Raw genomic sequence first — 23,929 nt, 5'->3', positions numbered from 1 at the left:
AAAAGGTGAGAAAGCTAAGTAAGAACAAGAGAATATAGAAAATGCATATTTTTTATTGGTTTCAAAGGCTGTTTTTAATCCTTTACGCTTATACAGCTGTTATTGCCTTTTCCTTAACGGCAGTACAGATGTTGAACTAGTATTTTTGTTTCTTTATCCCATATGGAGTGCTCAAAGAGAAATTATTGCAATAACATTGCAATATTTTGACAAAGTTAGTTCATTTTCCTTGAGTTCGGAAAACACATTTCTGAGAACACAATAATTCAAAAACTCAACAAAATTGACTGACGAAATATGGAATATAGTCTTTACACCAACATTAGACATAAGCAGCATATTTCTCACAAAACACATCTCGTGAAAATCTGGCAGCCTATACCTGTATATAACGGCATGATAATTCAAAAATCTGAAAAACCTTGGGAGCGAGAAATTATAGTGACCCTGCATCACATGAGTATCGAATTATCGCTTCCCACACCTATAAATAAAATCAAACTACTTAAAAAACGCTATAATTCGATAAAAAATACTCATAATCCACAAACATTTGAAGTATTCTAAAGGATTCTTAATCAAATCAGTAAGACAGTACCTTCCCGAAATGCAAATTATAATGCAATTAGATTATAAAAAAAAACAATTACAAAGCTGATCGAAAAACCAATTACTTTCAAACATGATAAGATTGAATCTAGAAATACTTAATTAGATAATGAAAGGCATTATAATACATTGACAATTTTGCTAGTAATTTTTTTTTTGTCTTATTTATGAGCTAAGGCGCACATTCTGGTTGTAAAAAGAGTTATAAATAGTTTCTCCCAATGTAATGCGGAGGTCAATTTGATCTCGTAGAAGAATTTTGGTTTCCTGACCGGAAGACCAGTAATTTGAGTCTAAATGACCCGATCTTCTGAACCCAGTGAATATTAAATCAAGGGAGAGTTAAACATCTTCCAGTTGATGTCAAGTGACAGTTTGAAAAGATGGTGTTTGTTTCCATGTCACCTCAGTTATCTGAATACAGTTTAAACTTATAAAAATCATCCCAAAGAAGTACTTGTGTAGATTCAAAACAAGGGGTTATAATTATATAACTCCCTGTCTTTATTATCTATTATAATTATATTATCCCTATATAATTATAAATTATCCTGCCGAAGTAATTTTTCTTGATTACAACTTGAGCTAAAATTTAACTAAAATTAACTAAATCTACTTGGATCTCGGAATTATATATAGGTATACAGCACTGTAATAAAAAGGTTACTAATCCAATGGTATTCACCACTTTGATTCCTTAAAAGGCAATGGCATTATTTTGATTAACAACCAAAAATAGTAGTTGCGATATCAGTAAAAATATATCTATAGTGATTGAATAAAAAAAATTGTTAAACAAAAAAATAAATAAATTGTCAATTGTTTTAAGCCTAAGATATATGCATACAACCCAATGTACATGGAGTAACGTCTGCGAAAAGTTAAAGGTTAGATGTTGTTATTAACGGAGAGTTTAAATTTCATCCTAGGAAACGGAACTGTCTATCTGAATATATTGTTTTGAATTCTTTTTCCTTTGAATCATTTAACCACAGAGAAATCGGTGTATCTGTTATTGGATAATCAACTCCACGTGATTATTTCATGAACAGGCGGTAACGTACACAAAAATTATTTCAAAAAGATTAGCTCTAGCTATGTTCAAGAATAACGCTCAAGGTCACTTTAGTTGAATTGTCTTATTTTAATTATGACAAGGTAAATATAAGAACATTTTCCTGTTTAATAATTTGTTGAATATATCTGTGATTTTATTAGAGCGAATAATATATTTAGCATTAAAAAACTATTTAAAATAAAATTTTAATTATTCTTTATTTTCAAATTATTATTATATTGCAACTACTTTTGGTTGTCTAAGAAGCTTACTGATTTTAAAAATAATGCATTTATAAATAATAAATCGAATGAGCTTTGATTTGAATGTTATTACGATTTTTCTAAAATATTTGATTATTTTATAGATTTTTATTAAAAGTTTTGTAGAAAGAGGTTTTCTAATTAAATATTTAAAAAAAACCGACTTTAATAAGCAGTTGATGTTGACTTAAATTAAAACTAGATGGTTTATTTTTCTTTTAAAATATGTTATTTAAAATACATACTGTAATTCAGACATAATTAAAAAATTACTCTGAATTGAGACTTTAATTTAATGAAAAATGAAATTAAAATACCAATGTCAGACTTTAATTTAAAAAATTGAAATTGATGTTTTACTAATTGATTTCCTTCATGATTAATACACGATGAAATATCTTGCTATAGTGTTACATCAAAAACAGATTCTTGTTTTCTCAAAATCTTTTAACTCCAAGTTATAGTCTTTATATTTGGTGTTTAAAGTTAAAAAAAAAAAAATAGATTTAAAATCTCCGTGTTTGAAGCAGTATAAAGAGCAAAATAATAAATTTTGTCCAATAAAGTGCCAGTAAGTATTGGAGAAATGAATGAAGGAATGGAGAATTGATTCAGCGAATCGACAAACGATATTTCGGTTATATAAGCTATATCGTGTTGATTGCTTCGACAAAAAAAAATTGTCCCCAAACATTCGTCACTTAATATATCTACTACCGCAGCACGTAGAAATAAGTCAATCCGAGCTTCTCAAACAAACGAGGAATGACGAGCTTGAAATAAAGCAGATTTTTTACGAATTGCCAATTCACGTGCTTCAGAAATTCAAGATCAACATGCGCCAAGATTCGAAAGATAATGTTTATATGCTACCTGATCACGCGTATCAGAATCAGAAGATGGGAATGCTCATTCCACGCATTCCCATTATTCCCACCGACATGCCTTTTGATTTCAAACAATTGCAGTTCCCCATTCAACTTGCATTCTCGATAACCATCAACAAGGTGCAAGGTCAATCATTTCAAGTGTGCGGATTGAACCTAAATAATCCATGTTATTCACATGGCAAGTTGTACGCTGGATGCTTACGAGTAAAACAGCCAAGAAATTTATTTGTATTTGCTGAAGACGGAAAAACAAAAAATATTGTCTACCCTAAGTACTTGAATAATAAAGTAAAAAAAATATTATACTCTTTTTATATATCATTAAATTTCAATGAATGTATTCGTAGCCGATAAGAAAATACATATCATTCCTAATTAAACGAGACAGCTATTTTAAATTTCAAACGATATTTCCAAAATTATTTCTTCTGCGGCAGCAACGCGCCGGGCACCAGCTAGTTATTAAATAAAAACATAAATTTACTATCAATATACTGTATGTTAATCGAATTTTATCCAGAATATAGCCGGGATACGATGACCAGGAGGTAGAATCTTATCTTTTTGAGACCAGATTACACCAAAAATCATGGAAATACTATTCAATAAATTCGTCTGAAGCCTTAATTCCCTCTTCCGCCAATTATGTGCTTCGGAGCTTAGAGATTATTTGCCGGCGAAAGTATTGCTTTCGTCTTCCAATGGTAATACGATTACAACCCACACGGTTACACATTAGCCATTTTAAAATAGCTATTGTATAACTAGCTTCAAAACGGGAAGTTGATTAACTAATATGAAATATGATTTTGAGTTCATTTGTGTTTTATGACTCAAAACCCATGGTTGGCTAATTATCAAATATAAAGCATGTCTGCGGATTCTACTGAATACCTTCAAATGTGAACGAAAAACGATTAACATTAGATGCTTGGTAAGATCAACTTTGCCTTCCTTTCATTCACTTTGAAGGTCATTGCTCAGTCTGGTCTGAAAAATTCATCACTCGGGCTACTATTTGTATGCATTGAATATCAGGTGTCACATAAGTTCTTTAGTGTGGAACTCAATAATACACACAAGAAGTAGAGCTAAACCAATTTATTAACTCAACTCTGAATTGGGAACACAGTGACTGACAGATCTTCTGCTTTTATACTAGAAGGGAAAGTTCCAACATACTTTTCTGGAGACGGTAAGAAAAGTCCAGAACACTTGTCTGGTCAACTAAAGAAATGTTCAGAATCTTCTGGAGCATGAAATAAAGGAAAACATATAATCAAGGAATTAAATATTTACCAGACAATATTACGCATTGTCTCTAGCGGGATTCGAACTTTCTATCTCTTGATTAAGAGACCAGTGATATGACCATTCGGCCATGGAGAGTCGACTGCCTCTTTTCAATGCGGCAATATGCACTGAATATCAGGTGTTCTGAAAACTATTTTTTTATGATTTTTTAACCAAGAACTAATATATTTTTGTATCCCAGCTTGCCTTCACTATGCTGTCGAGCCTGGACTGGTTTAAGCAGTTTTCTTGCGTCAAGTCCTTCCGTGAAGCCCAAGAGCAGTCAAAAACTTGCTTCCAAGTAATTTTTAAAATTTTATTCATGGTATTTATTACACTTCTTCGGAATCACTTTGTGTATCTTTAAACTTCAACGTTTGTTTGACGGCTGACCCATTATTGAAGTCATGAAACCATCTTTATTAAGACTTGAATCACCATCGAATTTCTTCACATTTTTTTCAGCATAAAAAGGAATTTTTAAAATATCCACAAACGTTTGTGAATTGAGCATACAACTTAAATGGGGTAATTGCGACTTTAGAGTTTAAAGGGCTGAAGTTAAAATATAATTCTACCACCTTTAAATTAAAGAATTTAATTTTTTCATCTACATGTCTTGCGCATGTTAATTTTTTTGGTTTGTTGCCCCGAAAATATGCGAAGTAATTGCTAATTTGTACAAAAATCTTCTGTTATTAATGAGCTTCAAATGAGTTGTCGGAGCATCATTGGACTTTGAATTTATCACATATTTTTAAAAATCTATAACCTAAAATTCCCATCCATACCCTACCCGTTGTATTTGAAATAATCATTCGTAAGCCTATTAAGTTCCTTATGTTCTCTTGTTGAATTTCGTTTCGGCAATATTTTTAGAATAGAAAAGTGAATATTTTAGAAAATAGAAAAGTGAATATTTTAACAATTAAAATATTAATTTATAATGGGTAAAAGTTAATTGCGAACATAACATTTTTGTCTCGATAGCTCAGACTCCTCAAAGTTATGACACCCAATTTAACATCTTCACTTGTATTGCTATGAAGACAAGAACTTAATAGCTGAAATTCTGTGTCATGAAATCTCTTGAATAAATACAGCATACTATAATAAGATCTTAATTTCTTGAACCAACTTTTGCATGATTAAAATTATGTCTAAAATTGTAGATACTCTATAAAAATTGTTCTCCACAATAACCCATGTAAATGTAGGATTTATTTACCCAATAGAGAATCTAATCTAATAACCATTAGGGCCGAAAGGGTTCAGTTGACATATGTTCTTTCAAAAACTACCCGATTTTATCGAGCTTATCAATAAGTAATCTGTTTTAAGATGCGGTTTGAGCAGCTGCTCAGTCTTTACCAAAAGCTTCTGAATGAATCTGTTACGGTTGTTTGTTTCATTCTGAATATCTGACATTCATTTCTTGCTTCAGTGAAAGTTTGTTGAATTAAATTTCATGCCAGATGCCTACTTGATCGCTTGTATATAACCGTTATCTTAAATGTAACTTCAAAATTGTTACTAATGGAATCTAATGGAACAATATGGTAATTAAATAAAATAGCCTTACGGGAGTCATGGTTAGTAATTGGAAAGTGTTTTTAACCTCCTTTCAATTCAAGTTGAAACTTTTCAACCTTTTTGTACAATCTATTGTTTTTCCTCCTTAGAAGTAAATCTATCGTGTAAGCATTGATGGAGCATGTTATGGAAATCGATCTAAATTTACAAGAATCTAAAAAGTATAAAAGTAGTTAAGGTTTTTATTTCTAAATTGCACATTAATTTGCCACTCCAACAAATAGAAACACATCTCGTGTAATAATTGTTCTTGCACGCTTATATTTACTTGTTTATATTTATAGTTCCGAGCCAGTACAGTTAGCCTTTCACTGTGCGCAACCCCAAGATGAGGAAGAAGGGAAGGCACCTATAACATTACTTCACGGCATAACTGCCTCCAAAGAATGTTGGTTCGATATTCCTCAAATTCTTGCTAAGAAAACAAAGAGAAAAGTAAGTAGAAATTATAACAATTTCGAATATCATAACAATGAATATGGATTGTAGATAAATCGATTTTAAAATTGAAAAGAACAAACCAGAGGAGAGAACATCATATTTGTCATGACAATGCATTAGGGAGAAAAGCTGAATGGATAATGGAAGATAAGGAACTTTTGTTCCTAGAAATTATTTCTTTTCGTATAATAAAGTAATTATCAACAAAATTAAATATATTTATTTTTGATGATGATGCAAAACTTAATTCTACTTTTTAACAAACGTTTATTTGTGATTTTTTTTTAATTTTATAAACTATTTTTTCGTATTTCTCTACTTAATTCTACTTTTTAACAAACGTTTATTTGTGATTTTTTTTTTAATTTTTTAAACTATTCTTTCGTGTTTCTTCAAAAATATCGAAGGCATATGTGTAACATGCGAAGAGAAATCTGGCATATACTTACCCATATACATAAGATTTTTTCTCGTTTGCATTTTTTCTCGTAACTAAAAGAAGCCTTTCCCCTATAAAACTCTAACGAAACGTTATGCACTAGATATATAAATACTATAACGTACAGACATCCACTTCATCTTTCTTTCTAAACTAGCAGGAGTGTCTCCCTAAAACTTTCTCGCATACTCTCTGATAAGCTTATGCCAGAGAACGCCTTACATTGCATTGGCGTACTGTAGTTACGAAATATTAACTTTTGGCGTGATTTTAGCATTTTTATTGAATCTATCGTGTCATCCTTGGCGAATTACACGGTATTATTCCCTCGCATATGCACAATAATATGCAAAATTCGAATTTGCGTTTTAGATACGTTTTTCTCAACCGATTGAAATAAAATTTGATAAAAAAAAACTGCACATGTAGTCATAAAATCCCATACCAAATTTGATGATTTAAATCATTGCGTTTATCAATTATCTTATTTACCTTTTTCTTAAAGTACAAACTTCTATCCATTGTTGGATTTGGCTCAAAATTTGATAAACCTCTACATTAAAGATATTAAATCTATTTACTGAAATTTTATCTATATGGATCACTTCATTTTGTAATTACCGTGTTAATTTATATTCGAACAGCCGCACAGAGAGAGAGAGAGACTTTGCTCAAAAATTTATAGAATTATGTGAATTTGGATAAAAATCATATACCAAATTTCAGCAATCTAGCTCAAAGCGTTTTTGAGTTATCTTTGTCATAGACAAACATTTTCCAAAAATGTGTTTTTCGAAGTCAGGGAGATCTAAAACCGAGATTCGTCGAAATCTCGAGTTCAAATTTTTTATGATTACTTTACTTCCTCTATACAGAATGCGAAAAAGTAAAATCATCAATTTTGTTTAACGATTTCTGGAGAGAATTACGAAAGGATGATTTTTGAAGCCTAACTTTTTCGTAACAGAAAATTTTCTGCTACTGAACCGAATAATTAAACTTCAATAATCTGACACGAGACAGAACTTTAATCAGTTCTATTTTGCTTCATAATGTAATGTCTTGAGAAGGAAAACATAGTTTTAAAAGCACACAAGACATTTATTCAGACACAGACAACAATTAACATTAAACATAAATAAAAAGCAGGTTTAACATTTTAAAATCCTCTGGGGTTTTCAAAACGAAATTAATTTAAAATTGATAAATATAAAGAGTTCAGGATCCGGTCATCACACACAGAACAAAACAAAAGTATCTCCTTTCTCGTCTCATGCTTTCTTTTCATCCCGTCGAAGCCCATCTCACTTCAGTTTAACTCCCAATAAGGCTAAAGAGGTTCCAACAAATTCCGCTCCAGAGCGACTTGACTTCAAATGAGCGGCAGGATGTACAATAACAAATATAAAATCCTTTGTGATAGCACCATTCTTTTATTCATTACTATTCAATCATAGTTTTCAAATTAATCGGCAAAGAAGCTCGAAAAATTAATTTGCCCTCACATTCATAGTTTAAACTCGGGATTTTAAATAACAGTGATTCTTTCTTGCAGGTTTATGCTGTAGATCTCCGACACCATGGGGACAGTCCATGGAGTGATACATTCGAATTCGATTCAAATATTCTTGACCTCCAACATTTCATGGAAACTGAAAAAATCGACAAAGTCATCTTGGTTGGACACAGCATGGGAGGAATGATCGCCATAAAATTTGCATTAGCAATGGTAAGAACTGTTCAGTGGAATGACATCATAAAATCTATCCACAAACTGTTGCCTATGTCAAACATGGGGCAAATTGATGAATATATTCATCCATCCCAATTGAAAAGTGGTTAAGATTGGACAATAAATGACAAATCCTATAAGAAGTAACTCGAAGAAAGTCTGTTAAATTTATGATTAATGTCATGAAGTTTAATATAACACAGAATCATGACTGATATAAGCTTAATGCCAAGTTTAAATTTTGATGAATCAAAGGACTACAAATAATCATGACTTACCGAACTTTTGGCTTTTAAGGCCACGGCAATCTTGGATACAAATATTAGGAGATTTAATAAGAGCATTTCTATTCAGTATGCAGATCAAGAGGAAAAAAACAATTTTCGTATGCATGAACAGATCAAATACAGAGTTCTCTTGAAATTACAAAAACTTAAAGACGACAGTCGCAAATAATGGAATTAAAGAATCGTTTACAAAAGAGAGCATGATTTTTACCGATACGAAACTAAAATAAACTTCTAGATCGTAATTGTAGTTTATGGATTATTGAGTTAGAAAATTAAGCAGCTGAATATTTATTGGACATTACTTAAATACAATATTGCTCTTGCTTCTCATTCAGAGATACATTTCTTTCTAGGGATTCTTCACACTGTTGAGAAGTGCTGCTATTAGTATCGGAAATTCATGTTTTTGAACATTTGTCAAGAACATCAATAAAGTTGGCAGTTCGGGTTACACTTCTTACATCAAGTGTTGGTGTAAAAAGCAAGTCGATCTGTCGATTTTAGAACTTTAATAGAGCAAATATTTATTTATGATTAATTCAAAAGAAATGCATGTTACTAAATTTTACTACTCTTCAATGTTTTCATTAGCAATGTGAAATATATTCAGCAGCACCTATTGTATTGATAATGTGAAAGGGTCATTCTAAGTCCGGAAGAATTTCAGAACAGTTCTGCTGCGAAAACCACGAGGTGACTCCTTCATTTTGGGAATTAATTCAAAATCATAAGAATTCGCGTTCTGTAAGAATGGTGGATGGTTCTGCACTTCCCAACCCCGGACTTCTCTACCCGTCGATTGAACAAATCAGCCATAATTTATGCTGCATACCGCCAAGCATTGCCCTGCAAACTATTTAGTGATTTCTGCAGAAAGTGTCACCATTTCTCTCTCAAAGCTGGTTGTAAGCTGGGTCTCAGAAATGAATAGTAATACTGCGCATTGACGGTCTGCTATAGGGGAACACTATGTGTTAGGATAACACCATAACAGTAGTACAATTTTCAAGTAGCCGAGGCTCTTGCGAACTTTCGATTTTCATGATGATCCGCAATGATACCATTCATTTCATTGCCGTTTCAGCTGTGACTCGTAAGATTTGAAACAGCCGTATGTGTTAATCCTGCATCACGGGATACCTCAGGTGTCGATCACTGTGCAGTAACACATCTCCACTGACTCTAGGACGAAATGGTCGACATGTGTCTGCCAGGGGGACATAGCCTGGTTGGTAGGGTGGTGTATTTGCCTCCCTTGGGTTGTGAGTTCGAACCCGCCAGCCGAAGACTCTACGTGTGTGGTGGTGACTGGCTCACGTATAAATCTGTATTGGTCACAAAGTCCTCCATGCCGAAAGTAATATCGCTGGGGGTACTGGATCAGAGGTGTTCGTTCTCTGGTTCATGTCTAAATTACGATCTGTGGTTGAATGAATGAAATGCATGAATGAAGTCCGCCCCGTAAAAAGGGTTGTGACTCATGAGTAGCTAAATCGTACTCTTGGTTCATAGATGGCGCTACTGAAAAACAAGAGACGCAAAAATTCGGTTTAAATTCTCTAATTTAGTCAGCGGGCTTGTCTTTGGCAACAACAGTAACCTTTCGACAAATCTGAAAGGCAATGTCGATTCCCTGCAAGCCTCTTGAAAACCTTGATAACATTACCACCTTTGCTACAATCAATCTTCATTTAACTCCGTTGTTCTCATTTCTAGAATATTGTGACATTACATTAGACAGCCAGCTAACACGAGGCTTGTTCCTCTCGTCAATACACATGCGCCTGATATGGGAAGGAGGAAGTCCCTTAGTTCTGAGTTAAAGTAAATCTGTAACTAACGTGTGGTATTTGGTCAGGTTATATGGCGTCTTTACAGCAATGCTTAAAGTTCCACTCTCGTAGATAATCTATCATTAGTTGCGATTGACTTACTATTCGCTTCTCATATTGAGGGTTTTAAATTTGTCGAAGTTTGACTCGTTGTCAAGATATGGTATTCATGCTTTTAATCAATGTTTTAGCGCGGATTTCAGGTCTTGTATAACATTCATGTGCCGCACAAAAATGAAAGTGCAATTGATGAAAGGTACAGCAATTGTTGTTTGTAACGAACTTTTGACCTTGTGACTGTCGGTTGATTTTTCAATTGTTTAAGAAATGGCTTAAAATTTTGAATTAGGAAATACAAATACCTAAAAAAATATTAAAAAACTTTATTTTAGTTACTATCTTATTGACAACTGTTTTTATTTAAAATTATCATGCACATCGGAATAAAGTTTGACCTCACAAAGACCTCACAATACTTTTCTGAAAATTGATAAGTGAAGTTTCCAGTTTTTTAAGTCACGATTTAATTCTAAATATTTATTTCTCGTATGTTTTTTTTTTGTTAGCCACAGAAAATTGAGAAGTTAGTGGTAGAAGATGTTACTATTGGGAAAATTCCGCAGGAAGTTATCCAACTTTTGGAAAGCAAATTGGAAATTGCAAAAGCTAGTATTAAAGAAATACCAGGCGAATTGGATGACGTAGCTGCTCATAAGCTCTTGCCCAAGATAATGATCCAGAAAGTACCCCCAGACTTTGTAAGTTTTATTTGATTTTTTATTGCTCTTATAGACATTTTAAATAACTTGTTGTTTTTGAAATACAAAGTGCGTTTAGGTATCAAAACTTGTATATGCAAGATATCCGTTAACACTGTCAACATGTAGAGTAAAACTTTCTTTTCATTTAATGGTAGCTCATCGACATAGATATAATTTTTTTAATGCGTTTCACAAACTAATGATCCATATCTTAGCAATCGATTAAAATCCAGATTTTTGTGTCTTAATAATTAGAATTATTCTATGGTAACAATTATTATTATATTTGTTTCCCAACTAGCATAATAAGCGCTGGCATAAAAAGTTATATAGAAAAAAAAATTTTTTTTTTCTATTTAATTTTTTTAATTTTTTTCTATCTTTGAATTGACAATGGAATTGCACAATTTTTTTCAGCATAAAAAAGCAAAACATTGCGTGGTAGATAAGAAGATGAAACACTGAATATTAAATAAAGAAATAAAAATGAAAGGGATTAAATTGGGAGAATACTAATGTTAAATATCTTTCTATTTAAGTATACACCTGTTCTTCTCTAGCTTCAATACTATTTTTTTTTCTATTTACATCATTTCTGTAGCCGACTGCTAACCGATTTTATAAGCAATTCCTAGGTATAAATGGAGAACCAGTTTAGATATTGCTTCAACTTAAAATGGTATTCGTGAGATAAATAATTCCACCCAAACTGCTGGTGTAGGTTATGAATAAATAATTTCCCTCGATATCTCGATTATTTTAAGTAAAAACTGAAAATAATGACATCACTGAGGAGAAAGCGATCCAGCGATCCATTACCCCAGGAATCGGATATTGGCTCAGAAATGTGTTCTAGTGCATCGGAAGATGATACACTGGAAAATAATATGTCCGAAAACTTAGAGAATACATCTGAAGACACTTGTTCTCCAAGTCCACTCTATCCACTACTACACGCAAATGGGAGAAAAGATACTCCCATATTATTATTCCAACGAAATATAAATAAATATTTATCTTCTTTTCAACTTTAGATTTTAAAATTATCGATTTTATAGTTATCTGTTGGTTTTAAAATTTACATTTATTTTATGACTTTATGTATTCGGTTAATTCCTTTTAATCTTTGCCGTAAATTTATTCAAGTATTTCACATGTATAGTACTTGTTTTGAATGATTTTAGACATTTCTATTTATGTACTTAAGGGACATTTATTTTAATATTTTTAAAATGTTATATATTTTATGATATCATGATCATGTTGATCTAACCTATGTTTGGCGCAGCATAGCCAAATATGGCTCTTGCTCCAGTAAAACCAACTAACCAACCAACCAACCAACCAAACCAGGAGAAAGAATTAATGAATTTTTCAAAAGCTGCAGTTTCAGTTGATGAATTATCACAATTTTACCAAACCTTTGCGCTCGGAGAAGCATTATAAATAGGAATTAGACGAATTATTATTCGTATGAGTATAAAGACTAATTTTAGAACTAAATAAAATTTTGTAAGCAGATTCTTGATTACTGGAATCAAGCAATACTAAAATGATGCATTGTCTAGTATAATAACTTGCAAAGAAGCATTCTCGCAGATTAACCGTTTATATTTGATGTTTAATATACTGTCATTTATATAATTTTTTTTAAGGCAACTGAGTGATCTTAAAAGCGTTTTTCGTCTTTTAATCTGGAAAAATAAAATATTTGAGGCCTGAATTTATGGCAACTTTAACCACTTAACTGTTTTATTTTCTTTACTATCTAATAAGATGACACCTTCTATTTTGGGAATATTTTCTTATTTTGCTTCAAATGGAAATCCATTGATTACTTGACTCATCTATGTATTCTATGTAAGCGTTATGAATAGTCTATGCATCTATGTAAGCGTTATGAATAGTTTTTTTGCTTACAACTATCAAAATTCGTTAAATAGATGCACGTATGGCACTCGGTCAAAACAGTTGAGCTGTTAAAGTAGTAACCTAATTTTTTTTCCTATAAAAATTATCTTCAAATTGTTATACATTCTTCTCCTGCGTAAAGACCGAGGGTCAAAAGTTGTACAAATATCCCGGCCCCAATCTCAAAGGTCGCAATGGTGACAAAGTCTTAGTGTGTGTATGTGCGCGCTATTTTTTTTAAAAAAGAAAAAGGAAATGGCGAACAAATACCAAGATTTGGAAGCAGTTTATACTTAACAAGTAACTGGGAGCGTAAAAATTATACTCCAGCCACTTAATTCTGCTACGACACTGACATTCCATTACCGATTTGACGTAGTCAGTACAGACAAATGAAGCTTAAATAACAATGGAACAATGTTTATGGCTAAATGTTCGAATCCTGAATCTTCGTAGACAGATACACTTATGGGATTGACGATAGATCATATTTACTGATCCGATACCCATATGAATCAAGAGATAATAGTATAACAAACTTTATCATGATGAATAAGACAATGGGAAAATTTATTGCATATATGTAATATAAAAATTTAAATGAAACGGTACGAGTGTAAAAAACATACGAGAAAAGTACATTACACACCATAAATTTCTACAATTGGTTATGGGGTGTTTAATATTTTTTTTTTAAATCTATTGATGGAACATTTTAGTAGCTATCTACCAGCATAAAATCTGAGAAAAGTAATTTTTTTATTCTAATCCATTCTGAAAATATAAAACATCCTGCTTTCTATTTTCAAATGCTACTTATAAAACTCTACTTAAGATCTTGCACTGTCGCATTATTCGACTTATTAACCCTTTAAAGGGCCATTTTTTCTAGTCATATTATGTTAAAATATTTTTAAGCTTGAAATTAGAATAAGAAAAGGGATTCATTTATCTTATTACATAAATTTAATTTTATTAATTAATTAATTTGGTTCGTTAATAATTAAGTAACAAATCAAGACATCATTTTGTGTGAGATAAAGAACTAGAGCATCTAAGTTCCTGCCTTTCTAAAAATTTGTCAGTACTTATGCCAACCTACATAAATTTATACAAAGATTGATAAATTTGGTGGGAAGCATACTTCCCACGGCCCTAGAAGGGGTGAAAACAAATTCTTATAAACAGCTCTTTTCACAAGATGTATTATAAGTCACTGGATGAAATTAATATGTTTCGATAAACATTATAAACATTAAAATTGAAAGCTATAATTTGTGGGAATGTGCAAGAAAGTATGATGCGAATCGAAGTAAAAGATGCACACTTTTTAGTACTCCCGCTAGAGTATCACATGGCGACTTGGAAATAAGTTCGAAGAGATTAGGTGCCAGTAATTAGGGAATATTAGATGTTGCATTTGAACATGTTGGAAGTCAAATTCACTTTGAAGCAAATTCATTCCACAGACGATTCATTTTAAAGCTGCCGACAACGTGATAATAGATGATATTAGGGTATTTATTCTGCATTGCAGGTGAACAGGTGCTGCGACAGGACTCGGATATTCCTGAAGACTCCTACAAGCTGTTTGCTACTGACAAATTTATGTAGCCAAACATCAATAAGTGGAGAGTTCTTCTGCGATTATCAAAGTTACATCGCCATTCGATAGAATGGAAACCAAACCAATACTGTCTCTAGATGCAAATCTATATAGTCTTTAATAATAGTAAACGTCCATATGACTAAAACGATATATTATCGTCCGTTCTATATCCAGAAAAAGGACAGATATAGCATTTATATTTCCATGGAATGCATGGAAATAGGAATCAATGACCACATGCCATTACATATCGATACAGAATCTATTGCCAGCATGATGAATTGATGTTTTGTTTCTTTGTATTTTTCTGTTCTGCTATCGTCGATAGTTTTCCGTTTAACCCTTTTTCTATAAATTTACTTAGTTAACATACTGAGACTTCTTATTTAAGACGTTTATTATTTCATAAAAAGTGATACTCGAGATATTGCAGCATTTCTAAGTGATTTTTGGGTTTTAAAATGCTTTAGACTGTTACTTAATCGCATATTTAAATATTAAAAATTAAGTAATCCGAAACATGTGTCAGACACGTCATTGTGATTGAAGGAGTTAAGGGTGGCGAATCTTTTCAATTATACTGGCTGCAAATTTGATTTGAATCTCATGGAAAATACTCGCAGTATTTCAGGACAAATATTCATGATATGTTCTCTAATAAATAATCAATATTGCATATAATGTAAAATGGAAAGATGTACTCCATTTTGTATGCCACAAGGTGTGGGAAATTTTGTTACATGCCTTACTGACATAGTTCTTTAGATTTAGCCTGAAAATATATCTAGGCACTCAATATACATCGTTTTTTAAAACATTTGTTCGGTATTTTCTGCAGTTATTTTCGCAATAAAAGTATTACCTCAAGTTTTTCTTTCTTTTTTTTTTTTTACATATTTGTTCACCATCTTTAGGTTTGTGCAATTTCTTTGATATTAAATTTCAGTGTCCCCACATATTTTGTATGTAAAAACACCGGATCGCAATGTGTTCATTTCGTTACTTATTTTTTAATGATGGAAACTAAGTTTTCATACTCACCAAATTATTAAAGAATTCATTTTGTAGGTCAAGTGGAATGTATAATAGAGATATTTCATTATCGAAATATGCGCCTGAATTTATATTGGGTTCTGATGATACTTGCACTAGCTATTTTTTTATTTTTTGCGTTTAAACCGGATGGAATATCAGGTTTGAAAATGTGTAGGGAAAATCAGGGGTAACAAACGCATCGAAACAATTTTTTCTCCAATAACACGTTCCCGTGTTTCTTTCCTTTATTTAAGTGCAGCGGTGGCCTGGTGGTAAGGTCTCGGCTCGTGAGGCGTAGGGTTTCAGGTTCGAGACCCGATTCCACCGAAGAACCCTCGTGTAAGGGGGTCTGTTGCATGTTTAATCCGTCAAGGCCAAACATCCTCCCGCTGGTGTGGTGTGGTGTGGTGTGATGTGGAGAGGAGGGTGCCAGCTCAGGTGTCGCCCTCGTCATCTGACCGCGGTTTAAAATGACGAGGTCCGTCCCAAAATAGCCCTAGTGTTGCTTTACAACGGGACGTTAATATAACTAAACTAAATCTTTCCTTTATTTAATTGAAATGCTGTTTCCGAAATAGCATTGGAAACCGTTCTATTATTACTGTAATTTTGAATGAATTGTCTAAAATCATGTATGTTCATATTTTCTGTGCAGTTTTAAAATCCATGATGGAAAGTTGAAATTTTCCTTTTTATATTCTAGAGAGAATTCGTCAGATTTGACGAGAACACATTTACCCTGAAGAAAGTGAATGGAAAATTCACCTTTAAAGTGAATATCAATGCAATCGAATCTGCACTGGAGAGATTGTCCGGCACTATACCTAAACCTAATGGGTGCTACAGTGGATCGACGTGTTTCATATATGGAAAAAAATCCCCCTTCAATGTGTGAGTAGAGACAATTGTAGTGGAAATTAATTTTTAGTATTTTTGCAATGATTTCCCTGTTTATCATATAAAAAGAGCACATATCGCACACAAAAGTAAATTATTATTTGACCCCATACTCAACTTTGTATCAATTGTATTGATACAGAATACTGAATTTATTTTCATTTAAATATTTATTTGCTCGAATGCAAAGAAAAGTATTTTATATTTGTCTGTGCACACGATGGTTGAAATACCTCCGGGATGAACCCTTTCCATGCTTTGATAAAATTGGAGACTTCTATGAAATTTTGAATGAAATCTATTTTCAGGAAATTTGTCTGTTTGTCGGAAGACAAGTGAGCACAAAATATTTTAAATAAAATGAAAATACATTCAGTGTTTTCTTTGTTGGATAAAATTTGATGCACAGTTTTAGTATCTAAAGCATAGATCCGTATCCTAGTTTCAACAAAATGCATAAAAAAAATTCCCATCTGTTGGTCTGAGCTTTAGCATGTATGTTGTTGTTGTTTCTTATGGCACTTGCCATGGACAAGCCCGCTGTTACGAAGACAGCGATTTAAGCCGGTGGGGGAGCGTTTCTTGTTTTTATAGTAGCGCCAACTAGGACCAAGAGTACGACTTTGCTACTCAAGCATCATTCATTCGCTTCCACAACCCCTTTTTACAGGAGGGAACATTCACACATCTCACAAATAGAACAACAGAATAACAACCATGCCCAAACCGGGACTCGAACCCAGGACGCCCAGATCACGGGGAAGACGCGCTACGCCTCTGCCAGGACGCCGGCTTAGCATGTATGTAAATGGGATGACTCAAACACAATGGAATTTTTCAATGGAATAAATAAAATCTGATGTTATCTTGTTTTAACCTTCTGAGCGTTTTCATTCTACGTCTGAAACCTGTAAAAAGGGAAGGAAACTTGACTAGTATTCTCTCTCACAATCGTTTCGGTTTTCCTAAAGAAATGTACAGCAAGCGCGAGCACGATTTTTCTTTCCCCTCTCTTCTTCACGGGTGGTCGACACACCCTGGGGTATGCGCAAATTACCGCTCATTCATGTCAGATCTTATAGCTTTCGTTTATTTTGTATGGCTAGAAAAGTCGGATGGTTTCTGGGAATAGTGTATGGGGAGAATATTTTGTTGCTTTTTAACACCGATAGTAGATAATACCGCTTTGTAAAAAATTGTACAGAGCAGATATAAACAGAAAGGTTTTCTCTTAATTTTTACAAGGTATTTTAAGCACAGAAACTTTCATCGGTCTCACTATATATACACATATATATATATTTAAAATAAGTAATTAATGAGGATTCAAATTCCATTAATATTCCTTTATTATTCTTTCAAATAAATCATTGTAATATTTTTGTACTGAGTAATCAATATTTGAATAACATTTGTCTAAAATTAGGACTAATCACAAATAGTTCTGTCAATCTGATGTGTATAAATAACAATATATAACCGATTTATCATTAAAATAGCATTATCTTCTATTATAATAAAATATGAAAATCAGCAAATTGATTGAGTAGCTTAAAAAATATACAAATCTAGAGCCATATGATTTGCTACTTATGTATTAAAGACCCAGGCTCTAAAATATATCACAGCAATTTTTTAAAGTTCAATACTTTTTTAATCAATTTTTTATTGAAAAATAATGGCATATTCGCTTTTAAATGTTTCAAAATAATGAAAATTTCAAGTTAAAATCTCATCAAATATATCAGGGTAAATGCAGATTAAATGACCTTATTTAAATTTATTTTTGAAATTATAGACTGTTCTATTGATTTTAAAATGTTTTAGAAATTTATTAAAATTATCGACTTTTTTTGCTATTTTTTCCCCACCTTTTTTCACTATTTTGTGTGTATATTCAAAGAAATTGCTAGCTTCAAAAATATTCAAAGGAACAAACGATTCTTTTAAAATATTATACAGGAGTATTTCATTCCTCGTAAATTTCGATACATTTATGATGTTCTTTAAAAAAATACAATGTACGTAAAAATTTTCTAATTTTCGTACATTCTAAAATAGAAAACACTATTTATTTATTGCTATTTCTGCTAGTTTTATCAAAAAAAATGCAATTGACAAAAGTTTCAATTGTGCTTACATATTTTTATAAAATTTTCTGTGGAAAAGTAATTGATGATTTAAATATGTAAAATTAAACTTGTAAAGCATATGTTGCATTAACGTATCTTTGCAACATTCCATTTTCTTTTCTCTTTCTAATGATCGCTAGGAGTGAAGATAACAATCACCGAAAACATTTTATTTTTAACAATAATTCATGACGATGGATTCAATAAAAGAATAAGCGTCTTGCTTTGGTAGGAACCGCAACAATTCCACAAATGAATTAAGAAATTTTATGTCTTAGAACTGTATTTGAAACAAAGTTTGGAAGTTTTAATTGCTTACTCGAAAAGTTTTCACTTTTGTTGATTACCTCCATAGGCATAGTAAAAATATCAAACTATATAAGTAAATGGATTTAGTGAAGAAATAGTGATATTCGTATTTCAGTGTAATTGGGATGTATAAATTGTACAAATATTTGGCAGCATAGTTTGAAAACTCTCGAAAACAAGCGTAAGAGGTAACTGGTTCCTTATTTAGAAGTAATTACCGGTGAAAGCAATTACTTTCCTTTATGAGAGTAGCCCTGTTGTATCCAGAATCATTGACATTAGTCTTGAATCGGTTTTGAAATACACAAAAATAAAGTTTTTTTCTTTTCTTTTTTTTTAATTAGTGAAAAAAGGTTTAGTAGTTGCGCATAGGACGTAAACACTTCTTATTTTGATTATAACTTAATAAACTGTATTCTAAATTATATTACGACAATTAACATACCTGAAAATCATAAATAACATTTATATCTCCTGTTCTTTTCTCTAAATAAATCAATATTATGATGTTTGTTTTGAAATCTGTTTTATGATGATTTATGTCACGAGTGCTATGGTGATTTATGATATGATTATTCAGAGCAATTCAAAATAAATCTGAAGATCGCATTTAGTAAATAAACACATTCAATATTAGAAGGAATATATTAATCGCATACCTTAGTTTATTAAGTATGAAGTTATCTTTTACCATAACTAAATAATCACTCTTTGTATTTCTTTATTGAAAAGAATAATTCAGAGATTCTCGAAATTTGATACTTACATAATATGTCCAGTCTTAGAACATCACGTCACATTATTATCAAAAGTTGATAGAAAGTAAAGGAGTAAGGATGGATGTAAAGGAGTAAGGAAAGAAACTAACGATGCTGATGCTACCATTGATCTTTACCTTGATTGTAAACCTTCGATTGCTTTTAATAATAATAATAATAATAATTGTTTTCCTGTTTGGGCCCGACAACCTTTAAGGTGGATCCTGCATTAGTGTGCAGTTTATGAAGTTTTCTTTCATAAGTAACACCAGCATCAGTAACAAAATCTGAATAAAGTAAAGCAAAGTCATTTATTTGGTACGAGTGAATAGCAGGCTGTGATTTCAAGGCATAACTATGAATGCTACGCTTTTGAATATTCAAAAATAATTTATTATCCATGCACCATTCAGGAATTTATCTGCACTATTTTGTATTAGAACATCCTAAAAACGTATAGTTAAAACTCATTCTGTACTTCGCACAAGATTCAACAAAAGTTATCTCATTTATTCACTCAGATTTTATTCTATATTGAAGAATGCTCATTAACTTATCTACAAAAAAAAAAAAACTGCTTTAAAGAACTGTAAAATAAGAACAGAATTTTTGAACTACCTACTTATTTTTTTAGTTAGAACTACCTACTTAGTGTTTTAGAGATCTATAATTTTATCTAAGAAATATATCTTCTTTGATAAACTATTGAAAAAATATCTTCAGATAGTTTACGATGTTAAGACTTTTACAATGTGATTCGTTTCTTAATATTCCTAACAAAATAAATCAAACCCTGAATTAAATTTATTTTACTATTTGCTTTCATCTACATCAAGGTATATTAAGACTAAATATTAATAATTTTCTGAATAGACATAATTCTTTAAAAATGTTTTTGTTGTTTCTTTTATGAATTTCAAAGAAATTATTCTATTCTGTTCTTTAAAAAAACTTTGAAAAGGAGTCGCACTATGAAAAACGACACATTATTCCAAATTTTTACAAGATAAGAGAAACAATATAAAAATATATTTTATTATATTCTTTGAAATTTAGACTGCTTTAAAACGCAAAATTCATTTGCATCTGTTTCCTTTGTGAAAAATAATTGTAGGTATAGATTAGCATAAAAATATAAATTTGAATCATAATAATAGTTGAACTAAGAATGAAAAATATATTTAATATTTTAACTATATATTGATGGCAATTTTTCAAATATATCCCTTTCGAGTTGCTAGTACTTCAATGTGATGCTTAATCACAAATAAGCATAAAACTGCATTAAGAAAAAATAACTCAATGGAACTTTGAGGCAACGCTTAAATCAAAGAAATCCTATCCCTATCGATATCAAACAAAAACTATTGAAACAAAACGCAATTTAAATTTAAGTCCACATAGAGCCATTATGGGAGACACAATTGGGGGGAAATTCCTGTTCCTCTTTTCTTGGGCGAGCCCTTTCCTTTCTCACCCCTCATTCCTCCATAACGCCGGCACCATCACAATGCCCTATGCCTAAAGGAATCTTCGGGCTCTCAGATCCTGTGACATCCTTAAATGACCGTAAAACTTCATTGTGTTGTCTCCCCTCCTATTCATCAACATGTCGAAACTGGTAGGGGGAAAGAAATACGTTAAAATACGTCGACACCATCTGCGGTGCAGTAAAACCCCTACGTGATTTTCAGTGCAAACCGAATTTGCATCGTTCGTTACCCTACGTTAAAATGCATGCAGTGCACTTTAAAGACATCTATGGGGCTACGTCGAAATGCGTGTGGAACCCTTAGAGGGTTAAGTATTGTAGCCGTGTGCCAAAGCTGGGTTTCGATCCATTGAAAAAAATGTCTATAATGCATACTCGTTCCTTTAATTGTATGAATTTCTTTAATTATGAAGAACGAAACAATAGTATCAGGACTCAGAAATGAATAATAAAAAAATGAACATACATGGCTTTTATGGTCAAGGGCAATTTTTATTTTGAGGGGAAGGGGAAAAAACCCATCTTTTTATTAGGAAACATGCGTTAATATTTTGAGAAAAACACTTCCGCTATTTTAATGTATTTTTTTGAAGGGATTGCTTTAAATATGTTTGTACTTTAATATAATTACGAGCAATGCTTACTGAAAAGTAATCACGACATAACAACTTCCTGATTTTGAAAATTCTCAATGAATTGGAAATATTTTATGACTTATTACAAAAAAAGTTTTTGAAGCTTAAATCTGACTGAATTCTTTTTTTTTCCAGAGGATCCGATGAAAATATTATAAAAAGGTATTTTCCAAACGCAGAGCTTATAGGTATTGAAAATGCTGGGCACACCGTTCACAACGAGTGCCGCTCGGAATTTTTAAATTCTCTTCTCAGTTTCCTTTGCAAAGAATATACGGCAAGATTATGAGACTTTTTAAGACTTCTTACAAACTATTGTTTAAGAGGGACGATTTTTTATAGAAAAATATTTTTTTATGGCAGATATTTCTTTCATATTTTAGCATTCAATATTTCATCATGAATTCATCTGAATAATCACGCCTCAACATAATCACGAACAATTTTATAAAGGATATATATTCATGGAAGAGAAAGCAATTTTACTGAAATCTTTTTAGCAGGGTAAAATTGGGTAATACTTAACACAAAGCTTGTCAATTTTTAGAAATACAACTGTGATGTGTATACTGAGTGATAGAATGGTAACGTATTTTAGGTTCTAGCAAAACTGCAATAAAAGAGTAGAATATTACTAAATATTGCTTCATAATAATCATTTACAAATCTATCTAACAAAATCTGTTAGATTTTTAATCTTTCCATTTAATTGAACTTAAGGTTGAAATCTACTTTAGGGTGCGCCTTCACTTCGCCAAGGCGGCAAGCAGCACCAACTCGCCAAGGTAAAAAAATCAATCAGTTAAACCTGTCGATAACTATTTTACAGTATTGTTTTATATTATTATTACTGAAATGAAAAATTTAGGATTTTCAGCAGCAAAGTCTGTTATGCCCTAATGCCAGAGAATCAGAGTTAATAAATATCAAAAATCTTCAGTGAACGGAGAAAAATTTAAAGAAGGCGCTTATGAAAAATAGTTTTTTTGGATCAGAATTCTAAGAGACGAAATTTCTTGGTGATTGAAAGTGAGCTTGTTCCAAAGGTATTTTCTTTGAGTTGAATACTTCAAACAGTGCTAGAGAATATGTTTAAATGTCATTTTCTCGGTTACAGGAGAGATAGGCAGGATTGTTATAAAGTCCAGATTTATTCAGTAGAGATGGGGTGATGATCTCCCGGGTAATTAGATATGTTATCACATCTTAACCTATTTTTAAGCAATGACGGAAGGGAAAGAATGGATGGTATATCACCTAGAGCTTCTTGGTACTTGGTATTTCGATAAATTTGGTGTATATTTTGGAGCGTGGTTTTTGATAAGAGATTAAATCATCAACAGCAAAGTATGGGTATGACTCCGTGACTGTTTTTGCAAGATAATCTGCCTTTTCATTCCAAGTGATGTTTGAATGCCTTGGAGTTCATACCAAAGTATTGCTTTATCTGATCAGCCATCTTGATTAGAAACTTGGCGTTGTTGGCATACTTGACAAAGTGAAGAAAAATCTAAGCCAGATCTCAACATAATTTGTTTATTTATTCTATATTATTTAATTTTAACTGAGATTCGTACATAAGGTTTGTTTTTAAATCTCTAAAAAAAGAGGTATTAATCATGAGAATTTTTAATTGTGATCAAAGCAATTTTATGTGCTTTGTAAAGAAAAACGATATTTGTTTTTGTAGATATCCTACTGATCCAGGTGTAATTTTTATCAGTTATTTTCCATAGTTTGATTCTCTATTTAGAACTGAATAATTAGAACTTTCTATAGCTGATGAAAATGCACTGCTATATGAAACCTTGTCATGATTGATGCCATTGTTTAATACATATAATTGAAAGTTTTAATGTAATTTTTATTTATACATTTGTTATGATAAAGAAAAATAAAGCTCATCTGTATCATTTCTTTTTTCAATTCATTTAATGCGATGATCGTTCGA

At 31.7% G+C, this 23,929-nt stretch overlaps 1 protein-coding gene across 1 annotated transcript; it reads left to right on the top strand.

Moving 5' to 3' along the window:
- Positions 1–1,687: 1,687 nt before the first annotated feature.
- Positions 1,688–23,645, top strand: LOC129966576 (protein ABHD11-like). Its single transcript, XM_056081037.1, has 7 exons — positions 1,688–1,767; positions 4,315–4,413; positions 5,990–6,140; positions 8,141–8,314; positions 11,006–11,197; positions 16,459–16,646; positions 22,114–23,645. Exons 1-7 carry the CDS (start codon positions 1,760–1,762, stop codon positions 22,265–22,267), a joined length of 966 nt encoding a protein of 321 aa, XP_055937012.1. The 5' UTR covers positions 1,688–1,759; the 3' UTR covers positions 22,268–23,645.
- Positions 23,646–23,929: the final 284 nt, after the last annotated feature.

The sequence above is a fragment of the Argiope bruennichi genome, chromosome 4, assembly GCF_947563725.1.
Source record: "Argiope bruennichi chromosome 4, qqArgBrue1.1, whole genome shotgun sequence".
NCBI classification, from domain to species: domain Eukaryota; kingdom Metazoa; phylum Arthropoda; class Arachnida; order Araneae; family Araneidae; genus Argiope; species Argiope bruennichi.
Note: the sequence above shows the minus strand (reverse complement) of the source record. Positions and strands in the feature narration are given on the sequence as shown.

Excerpts from the sequence above, each read along its gene's own strand:
- LOC129966576 (XM_056081037.1), top strand. Across the intron at positions 4,414-5,989 it reads AGTCAAAAACTTGCTTCCAA|TTCCGAGCCAGTACAGTTAG; the intron begins GTAATTTTTAAA and ends TTATATTTATAG. Across the intron at positions 8,315-11,005 it reads TAAAATTTGCATTAGCAATG|CCACAGAAAATTGAGAAGTT; the intron begins GTAAGAACTGTT and ends TTTTTTTGTTAG.